The 18,410-nt window shown below is 46.9% G+C and overlaps 1 protein-coding gene across 1 annotated transcript in view; it reads left to right on the top strand.

The window, feature by feature from the left end:
- The window catches only part of LOC147634053 (mitochondrial pyruvate carrier 1), a 37,234-nt gene extending 19,966 nt beyond the window's left edge, over window positions 1-17,268 (top strand). The window contains exons 2-4 of the mRNA XM_086805154.1: window positions 16,462-16,516; window positions 16,621-16,756; window positions 16,873-17,268. Coding sequence (XP_086661280.1) covers window positions 16,462-16,516; window positions 16,621-16,756; window positions 16,873-16,939 — 258 coding nt within the window. The 3' untranslated portion in view covers window positions 16,940-17,268. The remainder of the gene's footprint in view (window positions 1-16,461; window positions 16,517-16,620; window positions 16,757-16,872) is intronic.
- Window positions 17,269-18,410: the final 1,142 nt, after the last annotated feature.

The raw sequence follows: 18,410 nt of genomic DNA, 5'->3' as shown, positions 1-18,410 counted from the left end.
AAGTACTGGGTGGAGCAGATCAGTTAGTTACTCCTCAAGAAATTATAGATGTCCAGGACATGACATTTATTCCGCACGAACTTGAAAAGATTCTTGGATTTCGTGAACGAAGATTGCGTCATACGCTTATCACGGAATACAAGATCAAGTGGAAGGATCGTGTTGAGGAGGACGCTACATGGGAGACATTGACTTCTCTTCAGAGAGATTACCCTGGCTTTTTAGTGAGCTCAGGAGTGAGCTCTTAGAGGAAGGGGAGTATGTCATGTGCACAGTTGGTATCTACCGTGTGCTATACGCATGCAAGACTAGTTTCGAGGCTTGGGGAAGCTTGGAACTAGGCAGGCTGATTGACGAGCTGAGTTAGGGATATACTAACGGGCAGGCACCTAAGTATGGACGGGCGGGCGGCCAAGTGTGGACGCCCGATGACCGGCCAAGAGCCTATAAAAGGGTGGCCAAGGTTAGTTATTGTAATATAGAGAGTCTCGCGAGTTTGTGAGAGCTCTATGGTCTTGGAGCCTGGATCTAGTGCAGACGTGCACCTGCTTTATGCAGCCGAGGCCGGGAGCAGTCTCGAGGCCCGCGAGGGCAGCTTTGTGGCGGTATGGGACGTCGCGAGGAGGAGATTGGTCGGTACGTCATCCTAGTTAGCTCAGCTCGTGGCTCGATGGGGACAGCCAAGACTGTGGGCTTGCCCACGGCTGTCATGGTTGGGAGGTGAGTCAGGCCTGCACCCCCTTTGTTGTTTGTTGTTCGTTTGTTTGCAGGATTCGAGATTCGAACCAAGATCGATCACGAGGGAAGATCCGTGGGGATTTGACACTTCCATAGGCGCACAAGCATGTATAAAAGCCCACATGGCTCTTCCATATGCGCATAAACTTGTATGACAGTCCATATGGCTCATCCACGAGCACATAAACCTATAAACCAGCCCATGTGGCTCATCCATGAACTCATAAACTTGTAAACCAGCCCATGTGACTCATTCATTCATGAGCTCATAAACTTGTTTAACAGCCCGTGTGTTGCATCCATGAGCGCCAAAACCTGTAAACTAGCCCATGTGGCTCATCCATGAGCTCATAAACCTGTAAACCAGCCTGTATATCGCATAAAACCAAAAATTTCAGGAAGATTTAGGACTGTTTTGCTGAAAAACAGCCATCCAGGGTGTGCAAGATGGTGTAGAGTAGTGAAAATCATCTTCCCCAAGCTTGGATATGGCTATGGTGGGCTTAGAAATGGAGAAAAATTAGAGTTTTCAGCCTCCAAAAACTTGCTTGAAGCTCAAACTCGCCCAAGAGATAACTCTCTCATGTTTAAATAAGCAAGAGAATGCTACAATGCCATGTGTAGAGCTGAATTGACAAGTGTGAGAACACTTGTCTCACTTTTATTCTCTTATCTGCCACATGTCTGTAATCCGAAGGCCAAAAATTCCACGATCTTCAACTCTAAAAATATCCCAGATGATAGCTAATTTCACAATGGTGCTTTGGCAATCCTCGATCTCTGTTAAATTTTGGAGATAATGACGCGAACAGAAATTCCATTGGAGATTGCCAAAAATAGCAATTTCTCCTAAAATTTAGGAGATGATCTCTTTGTGTTCCACCACATGAGAAATACATGTAAACACCATGTAGAAACTTGTTTCATTGCTCGATCTCTCCCAAATCCTCAAGAGTTCGCCATACATACTTTCCTCTTGACACTTGAGCTCCAAAGCCCATTTCTGTGTCCAAGAAACCGTCTTCAGTGCTTGGACCATGCTATGAACACTTGGTCCTTTGTATTGGATAATCCCCCATTCCCAAAGCTTATACGTTCTTGATCTTTTGGGCATCCAAAGCCCATCCACACACATGAAATTTGGACATGCCCAAAATGATGACAAGAGAAGTCCTTCAAACATGTTAAGTGGGCGTGAAGGTGTCTGTCCAAAAAATTCAGCCAGTGGCTGCTCTGAATTTTCAGCAAACACGTCTCTACTGTCCAAAATCCTTTTTGTGGAAGGATTAAAGAGACGGTAGCCTTTGCTGCCATTGATGTAACCCACAAATATGCACTTAGTTGCTTTGTTATCAAGCTTACCTCGCAATTGCTGAGGTACATGTGCATAAGCTATACATTCAAAAGCTCTAAAGTGATCAACTTTAGGTTTCCTTCCGTACCAGACCTCATATGGCGTTATGGTTTTCAATGCTTTGGTAGGACATCTATTTAACACGTGTAGCACACATGGTTGCCTCCATCCATAATTTGTGAGGCGAGCCTTTGCCTTTAACCATGCATCTAGCTATTTCCATTAATGACCATTTTCCTGAGGAGAATATGGCATCGTGCATTGCTGCTTTATGCCCTTTTCTGCCATAAAAGCTTTGAAAGCAATGGACATGTATTCCCCCCCTTGATTTGCACGAAGGGTTTGCACTTTGCAACTTGTTTGATTTTCAGCTTGTGTCACAAAATGCTGAAAACATGCAAATACATCAGATTTTTCTTTTAAGGGATACACCCAAGTAAATCTGGAGTAGTCATTGATAAAGGTTACAAAGTATAGATGCTTTCTAATAGATGGTGTCCGCATAGGACCACACACATCACTGTGCATAAGCTGTAATTTTCGGACAGCCCTTGTTGATTCATCTTTCGGGAATGCATTTCTGTGCGTCTTAGCCAATATGCACCCTTCACATACATGTTTTGGTGGCAGTTCTACATGAGGCATGTCTTGTACCATTTTATGTCTTTGCAATAGCATCAAACTGTCATAATTCACATGCCCAAACCTAGCATGCCACAATTTTGCCTCTTGCATGGCAAGTGTAAAAGAGTGGTAACCACATGAGCATGCTCTCTCTTGTCAAGATGATATAACCCATGGTACAATGTGTCGGAAGTGACCAATGCATAGCCACCTTGACGGTCTTGCAGTGTGCATGTGTCGTCCTCAAAGTTCACTGCATATCCTCTTTTAACAAAAGAGGAGATGGACAACAAGTTCTTTTTAATCCTTGGCACATACAATACATCTAGAAGACATAAGTCTGCACCATTTGTTGTTGTGAGGATCATCTCACCAACACCCTGAACTGGGTAAGAAGAATTGTTTGCACCAGTCACCCGTTTGCCTTCTGGGGTAGCCATAAGCTTCTCAAACAAATTCCTTTGTGAGGTAATAATGTGTTTAGAAGCACCACTGTCAAAGTATCATGTGTCGTGTCTTTCATGGACACTGAGAGACATATGCTCTAACAATGCATCATAACCGCAAGTAAGAAAAGTCCACTCATCTTGCACAAGATTTACGGATGCATCATCTTTCGTTGCAGGTGATGAAGAAGAATCTATAGCCATGTCGCTTTTCTTTTTCTTCTCCTTTGCAAGCTGCTTTCTACACTCATTCAAATAGTGACTTGGCTTTTTGCAGTAGTGACATCTGCCCTTTTTCTTGGGCTTGCCTGCATCACTTTTAGCCTTTTGTGAAGGCTGTCCCAAATCAGCCTTTGGCTGAAAATTGCTTTTGGCTTTTTCCTTGCCCTTACCTTTGGCAACAAAAGCCCCATCATTGCCATGCATGACGGAAGATTTGTTCTTCCGATTCTGCTCCTCCTGGAGTAACAAGCCAACCAACTCTTCAAACAAGATTGGTTCCGGGTTCCCTTGCATAGATAGAGTGAGTGATGTGTGGAAGTTTCTGGCATGTCCTGGAAACCAGCTCCTTTTAAGTTTTCAGAAATGACCTCATCAATATTGAGTAATTGCTCCGAAGATCTTGGATCTTCGTAAGATGATGAGCCATACTATCACCATCATTCATGTCCAAGTTCTCAAGTTCTTTCTTGATATATGCAACCCTGGGCTCATTCTTTGCCTGATACATGGTTTCAACTTCAAGTACATCGCAAGTGGTCTTACAAGACCGGATATGTGGTATGATTGATCGCTTTACTGACAAAGCAATCAAAGCCATCGCTTGGGCATCACAAGTATCCCATCTCTTCTGCTCCTGTGAGGGAGGAGTAGGTACCATAGTTGTTACGAGGCGCTCCTCTAACAGTTCAAGGCGTTCGACTGCCTGATCTAGGCGTCCACATTTTTAATTTTTTTTGCTGGTTTGAGTCTTTAGACGGGGGCTTTAAGGACTCAAGGCAGCCCCTCTCACACACACTCTCTCTCCCTCCCTCGTACATTCCTTTCCTCCCTCCCTTGAGCCTTTCTCAAGACCCAAAGTTCAAACACACACACTAGGATGATGATGTTTTTTATACCGACTTTTGGAGCTATCTCTATACTCTACCAGTTCATTTCATTTTACTTTGTACCCTTGATGATGTATCCAGATGATGAGGATGTACTATTTTGGTCTCATAGGTCATTTTGGCCTTCTGTAGACGTTTAGTACAGCTTTCTTTCTTTCTTCTTTCTTTCACACACACTCTCTCTCCCTCTCTCATACACATCCTCTCTCTCCCTCCCTCAAGGCTCATACATACACACTCTAGTCTCTCTCTTAACTTTCACTATATATCTGTCTATCACTACACACACACACACACACACACACACACACACACCTAACACGTCTCTAACGTCTCTAAAAAATACGAGTCTTTCGAGGCGCGTACCATACCCGCCTCATACCAAACGCCTCTAACAACCATGGTAGGTATTGCAGCTTGTTGAGCACCATGGCGAGGTGTGTTACGTGCTATGTGGACAGGGCATACATCTTCACCTGATATATAACCCCATAAGCCTTTGGCCACAAGAAGGTCAGATGGATGTGAAATTTGCGTTCCTAAATGGTGACTTGCAAGAGGAGGTGTATGTTGAGCAACCTCCAGGCTTTGAGGTTCTAGGATCAAAGGGAATGGTTTACAGGTTACGGAAGGCCTTGATGGTCTTAAACAGGCTCCCATGGCTTGGAATCAGAAGATTGATTCTTTCTTTATTAGAAAGGGTTTCCAAAGATCAGTTGCTACAGATCCGAACTTGTATCTCTTTCGGGAACGCGGTATGGTCACCTTGATTATCCTTTATGTGGATGATCTTATTCTTACTGGCGGTCATGTGGAGCACATAGCTGGGACGAAGGTTGCCTTGTCAAAGGATTTTGAGATGATGGATTTAGGCTTACTCCATTTCTTTTTGGGATTGGAGATTTGACAGACCCAGAGGGGATTCTTTGTTTCTCAGCAGTGGTATGTTCATGAGTTGCTGGAGGTTGTGTGGTCTCGGAGGTTACTTTGCGAGGTTGGGTTTCCATTGAAGGTACCCATGGTCATTCAGTGCAATAACTAGAGCTATATAGCTATTGCTCGGAACCCGGTCTTCCATGCCCGGACCAAGCACATAGAGATACAATATCACTTTGTTAGTGAGAAGATTGTGGCTGGTAACATCTTGCTCATCTATTGTTCGATGGAGGACAATGTGGCGGACCTCTTCACGAAGCCTCTACCTCAGTAGATGCTCCATCAGCACTCCAGCTCACTGGGGTTGGTTCCACATACAAGAGCAGTCATCTCTTGTCTGTACCATATTACTCAGTAGGGAGTGAGGGCCTCTGTTGTGGGTGTGCCCGCCCAGTTATGAGTATTCTCCATTTTTCCTCATTTTCCATGTTTTTTCCCTGTTTTGTTTGGTCGTGGGGGACTGTTTTCCTCTGGCTGACTGATTTCCTACTGGCCGACATGATGTAGGTGCTGGCCGACTGGATTTTCCCAGTGGTGGGCCTCATTTATGGGCTGTCGGCCTGTTCTATACTGGCCGACCTGCTGCCCATAGTAGTATATATAGCACTCAGTCCCCCCACACCATTCTTGTATCATTCTGTACTGGATCTAGTGTATAGAGCAGAGTTTATACAGCTTCTCTCTCTCTACACTTCTGTGTTTTCTCTCTCACAGCAGTTTGTCTCATTTCCGCTGTGCATTTCGACACGGGCGTCCCTTGCGACTATGGTATCCACGCTTAGCTGCTGACTCCCTGCACTTCCAACATCTTCACAGGCTTCCACCTTGTTTTCAGCCCGTGAACACATCCACTAGGTGTATCCACTCCTAGCTGGGCCCCGAAGGCCAGGGATGGGCGTCCCCTGTGACTATGCCATATGGTATCCACGCTTAGCTGCTGACTCGTTGCACTTCCAACATCTTCACAGGCTTCCGCCTTGCTTTCAGCCCGTGAACATATCCACTAGTTGTATCCACTCCTAGCTGGGCCCTCCCGAGAGATCCCTAGTAGCACCAACTGCCTTTAGCTCACTTGGAACACTCCGAGAAGTTCACATACCACCACTGTCCAGCCTGTATGCAACTTGACCAGTCCTAAGCAGCATGTTTTCGGGGTCAGAATTTCACACGTGAGTCCCAGATGTCTTGCAGTTGGAGGCCTTGAAGCTATACGACCAGGTCAAAACAGCCACCAGGCACTTGTTTTCAGCCCTAACACCTGTAAACCAGAATTTCCAGCCCTGTAAGGAAGTAGATCAATAGCGGAGAACTTCGAGATATTGACGATGAGCCCTGAAACAGCCTTACAGATTGATGACCACCTTCGGGACAGCCTCAGAAATTGACAACCAGCCTTGTGACAGCCCTGTATGTAGTCAACATGCCAAGCACAGCACCAGATGAAATTGTTTTGCTCAGAAATGGCCTCCAACGTGGTTGACTAGATGAGATTGTTTTGCTCAGAAATGGCCTCCAACGTGGTTGACCAGCCTTGCTCCAAGGCTTTCATAACTGAAGCTAGCTTTTCTTGCTCTCTACTAGGCACCTAGGTCAGAAGTGCTTTTTTCATCCCCAAGCCTCCACTTTTAACAACTCGTGCGAGATTTGGGAGTGTTGCGATGCTATTTATGCTTAGTTTCAGGCCCCTGTTAATGTTATGGCCACTGTTTAAAAATCTGTTTGCAACTGTGTGAACATGTTATAAGTTTTCTTGCTTCTTTTAAGTAAAGTGTGAATCTTGCAACTATACGCCTTAGTAATAAAAAACTAACTTGTAAAAGGGTTGTGTGGACACTCACCACCTAAGACACTGCTTTGGGCCCAATCAGGTAATGCACAAACGCGTCCACATGGTGCCCAGCATCCCCGGCACCATGGATAATCATATAGGCAGTAATACCAGGCATTGTCCACGTAGAAAAACAATGTCACGCAAAGAAAAAGAAAGGTCAAATCATACATAAGGTATGCATAATGCGCTTGTAACCTTGGAGAATCACCCATCTGCTCTCTTGTACACCATGGATGTCATGTGCATCTTGCACTTGGATGCCACGTGGACATATCTGTACAATAGGTGCAGGACCTGGAGTGGAAATTGGTCCCATGTGAGCCCCAGTCCGCGGTGAGTCAGCTAGGCTTCCACTCTAAGCGTCCAAGGTCCTCGTACATGGTCTTGGTTAGGTGTGCATTATCTTGCACATGAAGCAGTGCCAATTCGTACTGTGAGTCACCCTTTGGTATGATGTCAGGTGTTTCGGGTGTTCGGCTTGTAGCCAGATACTAGGCATTTGGGTCTGAGAGCATGTAGTTGCATGTAGGAGAAGGGGTAGGGCTACCCCAGAAAGGGATTGGTATCCCTTGACTGAAGGGACAAGGTAGGCCTTAGGCCACCCTAAGGGGCAAAGAGGCCCATGGTCAACAAGCCCAATAGCCTCCATTGGCTAGGGCATGCTGTCGGCCACGCTTGGAGGACCTGGGCAGCAAGGCGGCCAGGCCTAGAAGGGCTAGGGGCCAAGTCTGCCAGCCCACAAGGTCTTGGCCAGTCAACTAGCACCTTTTCAAGGCTGGACAGCAAGGAAAAGCCTGCGCACAGGTGGCCAGATCTTGGCCAGCAGACAGGTGAGAAAAATGCCTAGTAAAAGGTATTATTGCAGGTCGTGGATAATATCAACAGGCCGACCCCTACTTTCCTCCACCGACCAGCATCTTAGGCACTATAAAAGCATAGGCTGTTTATTCATTTGTTCATCTTAGCATTCACAAAGGGCTGAAGTCTTCCAAGGGTCAAGATACCCAAGGGGAACTCTAAAGCCAAGATGAAGATGAAAGGTCAAGAACTAGAAGATTTTACAGATTTGCATCATTCTAATAAAGCAAATACACCATTCGTGGTGGGGGCCCTACAAAGGGTATTCGGGATCCAATACTGTGTCTGACTCTCTCTCTCTCTCTCTCTCTCTCTCTGTCTCTCTCTCTCTCTCTCTATTTCTGCACCTCTCTCAATCTTGTGCGTTATCTGTGAGAATGCGCAGCGGAAGACTAACACATGTAGGAGATGCATCACCATCGAGCTCCACCAACACCCCCAACGGGCACTGCAGCATCCCTTCACCGGGCTCCCATCTCCATGTGAGCTGCCTCTCCCAAAACATTGGCCGGAGAAGATGACTATGACAAGGTGCCACTCTAGCCTATATATGGCTCTTCAACTTCCCATGCTTCCACTTATGGGATAATCCAAGGCACCTTCTAGCCATAGATCACACACTCAAAATCGCCAACCTTCCAACACCCTCCCTCGATTCGAGCTCCGCAAGCCACCAAGGCGCGAGGGGGTTGCCTAGGACCACACACGCCTGAGCCGCCCAGGACCACACACGCCCGGGCTTTGATACCATGTCAGAATGTGCAGCGAAAGACTAACGCACGCAGGAGACGCATCACCATCGAGCTCCACGAACACCCCCAACGGGCATTGCAGCATCCCTCTACCGGGCTCCCATCTCCCGATGAGCTGCCTCCCAAAACACCGGCCTGAGGAGATGACTATGACAAGGTGCCGCTCTAGCCTATATATGGTTCTTCAACTTCCCATGCTTCCACTTATGGGATAATCCAAGGCACCTTCTAGCCATAGATCACACGCTCAAATTCGCCAACCTTCCAACATTATCTTCATCACGAAAGATTGCTGAATTCTGTCCATTGAAGTAACCAATTCTATTCATCAAGCTTCTGCATGTTACATTGGTATCAAAGCCTTCTTCAAGTGTGAAGATTTATCGAGAAAACCAGAAAAAAAGAAAGTCCTTTTTTTTTTGGGGGGGGGGGGGGGGGGGGGGGGGGCTTGTGTGGCCAGTATCTAGAGTCCGGAGGATCACCCCTTTTCAGTGTGACTCGTGTCCCTTGAAGGACGGTTGGTTTTCAGCCTTAGGAAGCCTCCAGAAAGTCTCCCACATGTAGTGGATGGTTTTGTTGCGCTCGGGAAAGGAAGTGCATATTCCCACTATGGTGAGCTTTGATGAAGAGAGAGAACAAAGCACTCCGGAACAAGAAGACAGGTTCTGATCTCCTTCAGTTTTGCTTCATCGCTTGCAACCAGAAGGTAACTTTCAATCAGCGTTTCTTTCCTGCTTGGAGTTTGGATCTAGGCGGCCTGTTTTTTCAGGATAGCAGCCCCTCTTTGGCTGTGTTTTCCTCTCCGGTGGACATTATCTTTTGCAGAGGGGGTTTGTGGTGTTTCGGGCTTTGGTGGCACCCTTGGTACCTGTGGAGGACACTTCTTCTTCAGAGATTGTCCGTTTTTTTCTTGAGGAGAGCCCAAGCTACAGTCCTAGTTGATGCCTTTCCCTCTTGCACCCTCTTACAGCATATTCCCAGGCCCTGTGTGGCTGCCTTTTCTCTCTATAGCAAATCTGCATTTTTTGCCTCCCTCTTTTGGTGGCCTCAAGGTTGGAGGTACAGTCGATAGAAGCTTCTGCGTTTTTTGCTACAGGAAGATTTTTCGGGTGCTGTCCAGCCTCTTAGGGCTGCGTTTTGGTGGGAGGAAGGGACCTACATCATCGTTTTTTGATTTGGACAGTTTTATCTTATGAGGGTTGGTCCTATTGATTGGATCAATAATGACAACTTCAGATTTGGTTCCCGTACCACTCTCTTGTTATTTCCTTGATGAGGCAGACAAGTTGGATGGTGGTAACTTTCAGTCATGGAAGTTGCAGGTTACTTCTATTCTCAGGGAGTATGGTTTGATGGAGTTTCACTCGTACAAGAATCGGTGCTTGCCGAACCTTGCCTCTGCGGAGGATGTGTGTCGGTGGAGGAAGACTAACGGATAGATCTATGGCTTTCTCCTTCTGAATTGTCAGGATTCGGTTCTTCGACACTTCATCTATGCTCCTGATGATGCTTCTACTCTCTATGTGTGGCAGTTGCTTTGTGACCTGTATCGTGATGCTAGTGATCCACATATGGTTTCTACTTCTGGGTGCTATGCAGCAGCCAGTGATCTTGTGGATACTTCTTTTGGAGATGTTCCTGTAGTGAAGGATAGCGGGCCAGTTTTGCTCACTGCATCTGAGGAGTTTGTTTCTCCTGTTCCTTCAGTTTCTGTGCATACTTCTCCTTGCCAAGATGATTTCTTTGGTAATGTTTTTTCTCCCCTCTTGCTCGGGACATGTATTCCTTTTGGTGATGATATTGAGAGCAGGTGCTCACCTGTGTTTCCTCTTCATCAAGCGATGGTAGCATGGAGGCTGTGGTCACAGAATAGGCCCCTCAGAATAGGCCCCTCGGCAAGCCCGGTTCCTATTGACTTCAGTAGACAAGAAGGTTGAGGGATTTAGCATAGGCATGACAAGGAGCGTCAAGTTTGAAGCTCAGGGTGCAAGCGCCCTCGGATCTCGTAGTACACTGGGCACTGACATATGTAGTGCTTCTCAGTTTCTGGCTCCAGCTGACAGAGCTGGCAAATCCGATCCTTAGGGGCAAGGGAGACGGCCCCATATCGACCGGTCTCTATCCTTAGCTGATGTGAAGACGTGCGGATCTGGCCAATAGCACATCTGACTCCATGAGAGGTGAATGTCCATGTACCTCGGGCGGACAACAAAACCGTCAGGGGGTAAGTGGAGAAGATTCTCTCTGTAGAAATCCATCTTCGTCCCTAGTGGCTTGGCCGGTGTGATCCATGTGCGTGCTATGTGTAGCTGAATAATATCCATCCTGATGATCTTGTTGAGCTGATTCCGGCTCAACTCTAGGAAGGGGGGGTCGAGGCTGTACTGTAAAGGTGGAAGGCGGTCCATATGCATACCATGTAGCTGTAACCATGTGCTAGTCTGGGCATACCAGCACTCTGTGTCGCCCTGTGATGCGAGCTGCTTGGACGACTCTAGTGCGAGTCTAGAGTATCTGTGCTTGGAGAGGCTCCATAGCCTATGTATGAAAGTGACCGTTTGGAAGAGGGCATTGGCTACGATCGGTGGGGCTCCCATCTCTGCCCGGACTATCTCATGTGGTACTGATGATTTACTCTTGCTCATGCGGGAGAGCATCATCACCAGTGGTCTCTCCATCTGCTCCCACCCATCATAAAACTCCCCTCCACTCGAGGCTGGCTGCTCTGCTGTAGATCCACTCCTCCGCCTGTGATAGAGACTCGGCCCCCAGATGGGAGCGGCGTACAAACGCGCTGGTGTAACCAACGTGTCAAAATAACTAGAGCTTCGTCCGAGGCTCATGAAACTGGATGTGTGCACTATCCTCTAGTCAATGTCCTCCGCCGCCCTCCTCGTGGTAAAGCGCGGTCCAGCAAAAGTGACCCCCAGGTAGACATCTCTCTTGACTCTCTGTACTGTCTCCCCACCATAGGTGAACTCAGGCAACCGGTTGGCCCAGTGTTGAGAGGTGTTAAACACCATTATGTTGGTCTTCCCACGGTTCACTGTAAGGTCCCTATCCTGGCAGAAGGTCCGTAATGCATCCAGGTGTCTCAGCAGCCCCTCTGGTGTATCTGAGATAAGTACAATGTCGTTGGCATAGAGCAACAGAGGGATCAACACTCCTCGCAAGCCTGCTTCAGGTCCTCCTAGTCTGTCAATGTAGTCGGGGTTCTCATCAATGTATAGCCCGAAGAGTGTGGGTGATAGCGGGCAACCCTGCGACACCCCAATGGTGCTGGTGATCTCCTCTGACATCCCTCCCGGAGCCTGGACCCGGCCTTGACTGACTCATACAATGCTAAGAAGACTCCCCATCTCATCTCAGTGGGCATCCCCATGTGCTGTAGCCTCCGCATCAACCTCCCTCGTGGTATTGTGTCAAAGGCCTTGCGGAAATCCACAAAGCAACAAGATACTCTCCTCCCATGAGCTCTGCCCTCCTCGATGATGGCCCGAAGTGTGAAGATGTGATCTAGGGCAGAGTATCCCCTCTTGAACCCCGCCTGTCCATGTCCCCGATGCTGATGTGTGTCTACCCATTTGCTCAACTCATGCTCTAGTACCAATCCATAGAGCTTGGCTAGCACGTGGCCAACCATGATGGTCCTATAGTTACTCAGAACCATAGGATCACCCGCTTTTAGGATCGGTACTATAGTATTCGCTGACCAACTGGCAGGGAAACCTTCGCAAAGGGCCCGATTGAATAGGTGGGCTAAGACGGCGCGAGCACATCCCTCGCATGCGAAAGATGCTCTGCCACTAATCCATCATGATCCTGGGCTCAATCATTCAGCAACCTGTCAATGGCGTCGTGGATCATGCCGATGGAGAAGAAGGTGGAGGAGGTGAGTCGGCTCCCTGGTGGTCGGGGGAGAGGTGGCTGTCCGGGTATCTGGTAGAGTGAGGTAGCATAAGCATGCCATGTCTCCGGTGATGTAATAGGTGTCTGGAAAACTCGCCACGCCTACTTGCTGTCCTGTCCCAAGAAAGGATGGTGCAACTCATGCGCCAACTTCGCCAGGTAGGCTCGCTGCTTCCTGCGCACGAGGTGGCGAAAGATCACGCACGCCTGGCGATGCGTACAGATCCCCTGTGCTTCCTCTCAGATGAGGCAGGCACGGTTTTCCTGGCACTCATCATCATACCAGCTTTTCTGTGGGACATTCTTGCTTGGAGATGTGACGAATGGCTGAGTGTGAGGGAAGCACATGGCAGCTGACGTGCGGAGTGTCGAGGTGAACTGTGTCGTGAAGTCCTCTAGTGGTACATGTGGGCCCATGTCCTGCAGAGCACTGTACAAGTGGTTGGCGTAGCCAGATGCCGTCTCTGGTGAAGTGGTATTGGGGGTGTCTCTGAGGGCCGCTCGGTGGTGGCATCGGATCAAAGCAGCATGCAATGCTGAAGGAAAGGTATGCATGATCGGCGGCTACAGCGATGGGGCGAGGTGAGACTGTAAAAGACTGCATGTCCGGTATGAGAGAGAATGGTCCCAGCAAGTAGTCCACTGTACTCGCACCAGGTCTATCTGTCGTGGAGTGCGCTCTCGGCCGCCTGCTGTGTGCATGCTTATGTGAAAAGCATGTGAAGGCTCCTGAACCTGGCCATCAAGCGAGGCCATTGAGTATGGCCAATCCGTGTGCTCCTCCTAGCTCCAGCAGATGATCTCCATAATCTGAATCCTCCATGTCCTGGGAAGTCCTGTCAAGTCCCAACTCCTCTGGTGCTAGATCTCTGTACATGGGCACCTGATGCTGTTTCGTACGGGAGTTGAAGTCACCTGCCAACAATACATCTCCAATGCTAGAACAGTGCATGACATCCTCATAAAGTGGGAGGTATGGTGACTCACCCTCTGCATGGGTGGCGTAGGTGGAGCCTTTGGGCGCCAAGTAGCATATGGCAACATATATATCATGTGGCCGATCAGTATGTATGCAGATACACATGAAACGGGCCTCCTCATCTCTCCTCATGACCTGCACGACATACTATAGCTCCTCCCTGTGAAGGACAGCAACCCCTCCAGATCCTCTAGTACCTCCGCGTGACCTTGCCTGAGGGCGGCAAGTGGACTCCCACCTGTAGCCTCTGATCTCTGGTCAGCGTTTGCTCGGGGCCTGGTGTGCCTCTGTATAAAGTACAATGTCTCTACCTCTGAAAGTCTCCTCAAACATCCCCCCATCTGTCCTGATCGCCCCATTGCAGTTCCACACTGCAAATCTCAGGTGTGTCTCATAGGACGTGCCCCGTCATGGGTGCCTCTCTGTGATGATCACATGACCATCCCGGTAAACCGCCCACTTGCCCGCCTTGCGGGTCTCTAGAATCCGCGGCATACATTCCCTCCAATGTGCTACCTGGGCTGGTGTGAGATCGTCCTCAAGGTAGATTTTGTCTCTCTTGAGGGCTCTCCTCTTGGAGAGAAACCCTCGCCGTGTCTCTAGGTCCACGAACTTGAGGATAAGTGGCCGCTCCTTGGCAATGTCTTTCCCTACTCTCCATGCACCGACAATAATAGAGGTGTCGGCCACTCCCATATGCCCGCAAATGCTCCAACGGGCTATCCTTCTCCTTCCATCCCACCACCCGCACGTGAAGTGCACGGATCTTCCTCTTCCTCTCCTCCTCCTCCATGGCCGCATTGACGAACTCCTCCTTGTTCGTCGGTGGCTTGCGCTTCTTCTTTAGCTCAATCCACTTGGATGTGGCTTGCACCTCCTCTTGGGCCTTCTTGGCCACTGCCGCCCATGTTTGGATCTCCTTTGCTATATGTGTTTTGATGTCTTCAAGCTCCTTAGTGACGTGTGCGGGCATGGCCTCTTTGATTTCTCCTTCCTCCCCCTTGAGGAACTCGATCTCCTTCTTGCAAGTGGCCACTTAGTCCCAACTCCGCAATGACCTTGTCTCAACTTGCGCTCATGCAAGCACTCTTCAATATCTGCTTTCCACGAGGCAAAATGCGCTCGCATCTCCTCATAAACTTCCTCTTTCCGCTCCGCCATTTTCCGGTGGAGGTTTTTGGCGAGCTCGGTGCACATCGTTGCCATGGCGTCTTGTGTGGTCTTTTGGGCCCCCTCGAGGTCGTTTTTGTGGGTCTTACAGATGTCCCGCAACGCCTATATTGCTTTCTTTTGCTTGCTGTCCGGTGCCGCTTCAAGGTAGGTCCATACGGCAAAGCACTTCCTGCCATGCTCACCACTTGTACGGCCTTCCGTGGTTGTTCTGCGAGTCTTCCCCTTGGGTGTTGTTCCTGCCATGGTAATCCCTGGACTGAAGGGTTCTCCTGCTGTTCAGGCTATGTTGCTGCCTTGCGGGCCTGAGCAAAGGGCAGGTGGTATATGGGAGGCGGAGGGGCCCAGCGTACAGAGGCAGGAAAGAGCAAAGAGCAGACGGAGCGAAGTGGGTAGCACGAAGAGAGATGGCGAAGAGCAGTGTAAAGTGAAGTGGGGCAGGGTGAAGAGAGAGAAGATGGCGAAGAGCAGTGTGATGCTAAGTGGGCAGCGTGAAGAGAGAGAAGATGGCCACCTGCGCGAGGCGCAATCAGCAGTGGGGCTGAGCGTCACCGCCATGGCACAGAGAGAGAGAGAAAGAAAGAAAGAAAGTCATATTAACGTCCACGGAATGCCTTGAAGGCATATGGGACCGAGAGAGAGAGAGAGAGAGAGAGAGAGAGAGAGAGAGAGAGAGAGAGAGTGCCGAACTGTAGAGAGATAGAGTATTGTATGACTCAATGATAGATTGATTGATATGATTGAAGTGTTGTTCACTCACCAAGTACAATGCTTTTGTAGGCTTGCAGCCTTATCTTTTGACCCATACAAATATCATATACTTACAAGTGTATGCCACATGGCACACTTACCTTATCCACTCATAAGAGTGTGTTTACACACTACTAGAACGATAACCCTTTTAGGGGTTGTTCACACACACACACACACACACACACACACACACACACAAACAGGGGGGTTCACACACACACGAGGGGACACACACACAACTCCGAATCCCAACAAATTTAACTAGGATCGTCTCTGAGGATTCAAGTTCATCCAATTTTCCAAGAGTTTTGGATTAGAGATTGAGGGTTTTTAGCATGAGAACTTGTGATTGAGGATTCTATCTTTTGTTCCACGTGAACTGGATCTCACATGGGATTTTCAGGAAATAGAAGCTTTGAGCTAAGCTTGTATGGGTTGTGGAAAGATAAGGAAGAGGTTAACTCAACATGGGAGTCAAATGGCTAGTAGGATTTTTCCAGATTCATTTACGAGGATTTAAATGCTCGATGAGGGAAAGTATGGTATGTACTTGAGACTAGCAGGATTTTTCTAGATTCATTTACGAGGATGTAAGTGCTTGATGAGGGAAAGTATGATATGTACTTGAGACTAACCGCAATAATTAGGAAAAGCTGGCTGATTGTAAGACCTAAGGCTTATAAGTTAATAATCCCATAAGTATAGCTTTTATTGGAAAAAGCTGAATGAGTGAGGGTTATGTGATTAGTGGATTGTTGTATTGTATTGTTGCGTGACAAGATGGTATGTGCCTAGATCATGGATGATATACTCCCAAGGGATGATGGTCTGGAGCGTGGTGTACCATGTATCTCACATATCATCTCGATGTGTGTAGTCTTGTCTTTAAAATAAAAATAAAAATTGTTGATTGATTGATTATTCTATCTAGGCACTACCTTTTTCACTTGAGGGATCTTATGCATTCTTACTTTTTGTTATACCAATGTGTTTTTTTGGCAGGGTTTGGTTGACACACAACGGCCACCAGAAGTTATATCTGGCAACATGACTTCTGGTAATGTTTTATTCTGCATACAGCCAACTTGTTTGATTGCAGCCACTTGGAGACAAAAGCCTTTAAAATAACTACATGTTGACCCTTTGGTTTATTTTTGGCAGCAATGTGTGTGTACTCTGCTCTCTTTATGAGATTTGCATGGATGGTGCAGCCTCGCAACTATCTGCTCCTGTCTTGCCATGCAGCTAATGAGACTGTGCAGTTGTATCAGTTATCTCGATGGGCCTCTGCTAATGGGTATAGCAGATTACAAACTCAGAGTTCTCTTCTGTTTTAGGGTAGATTGATGGTATGGTGCCCATCTCTCGTCCGCATGGTTTGAAGCCTTTTTTGGTTATTTTTGTCCTTTGCAGAATTCTTTCTGGAGATAAGGAGCCTACCAAGAATGATACACCACCAGAAAAGGTGTCTTCCAGTTAGAGATCGAACATTGAAACAGTGTACCTGAGTTTGAGACTGCCTATGTACTTAAGCTATTGAATGACAATTTTTTTTTACCCCGATGATGACGAAATAGAGGCTCTTACTGCAGTGGGTAAGGTGGACTGGAAACAAATGATCTAGCCATGAGCAGGTGAATTTGAGCTTATGTGGGATTTCTCCTCCTGATGAAAACCATACATCTCATCCTGGTTCATTTGTTGATGACTTTTATAAGTTCAATAAAGATGGATGATGAATGTGGATTTCAAAACATTAATGTAGTCCTTGTTGATTGTTATGAAAATACACAGATGTTTGTCTTGGTCCATGGATATAGGATGTTATAATGTGGTTGAGATGCACTAACACTCCAGGTTATTATCCTTTGATGACCCAGTTTCCGGGCATCATATGACCCAAGGTCTATGATACGGGTCTTGGTTCGCTTTCCATTGGAGCTCGTGGGCTCCTCCGTCAGCTTTGAAGGGTGACCTTGTGTAGGTTAGCTTCCCACTGTTTGGTGTGGGTCTAAGGTGAATCCATGACCTCAACATAGCAAAGCAAATGAAGATTTGTCTCCATTGGGAGACTATACTTCTTAGGCTTTCTCCTCCTCGGTTGTGTGACTTGGGGGGGGGGGGATGCAAAAGTTGATCCTTCCACATAGGAGTCCTCGCTTGATGAATCAATAGCTCCTCTTGCTTCAAAGTCACAGTACTATGCACTTGATTGTGGCCAACTATTTGTAAATTTAACACTTTTTTCTTGTCAAATTTTTTTGTGTCGTTTTGTTGTTGTAATCACACCTCTCAAGTTTGCTATTAGTGGCACTATGAACATAACTCATAAAATGGAGTAGGTTGAAAGGTAAACCCAGCTTGTACATAAAATTCTTATATATCGTGTGCTACTGGTGCTTTTAGCTTTTTATCTCCCTCTTATGTATACCCAAGAATTACTTTCATATGTCTAATCTTCACCATGTGCGTGCTTGCTTGTAAGATCCCCGTCCCCACCGTGCAACAAAATCAGGGGTGCTAGCAGCGGAAGTAGCACTTCTTGCACGGGGCAGGGTCTCACAAATAAATCTTTTATGCATCTATCTATGCATAAATTTAATTTTAATGAAAATAATACTTTCGAAATAAAAATAAATCTTTTATGCATCTTTTTATGCATAAAATCAAAATTGATAAGCATAACATCACACTTTTAATATAAAAAAATATCTTTTATGCATATGTTTATGCATAAAAATTATTTATGATGAAAATTATTTTTAATATAAAAAAATATCTTTTATGTATATGTTTATGCATACAAATCATTTATGATGAAAATCACTCTTTTAATATAAAAGAATCTCTTTTATGCATCTATTTATGATGAAAATCATACTTTTAATATAAAAAAATATCTTTTATGCATATGTTTATACATACAACTCATTTATGATAAAAATCACTCT

Source organism: Cibotium barometz, chromosome 11, assembly GCF_041138505.1.
Source record: "Cibotium barometz isolate CiBa-2024 chromosome 11, ASM4113850v1, whole genome shotgun sequence".
NCBI lineage: Eukaryota > Viridiplantae > Streptophyta > Polypodiopsida > Cyatheales > Cibotiaceae > Cibotium > Cibotium barometz.
This window is presented reverse-complemented; position numbering and strand designations above follow the sequence as displayed.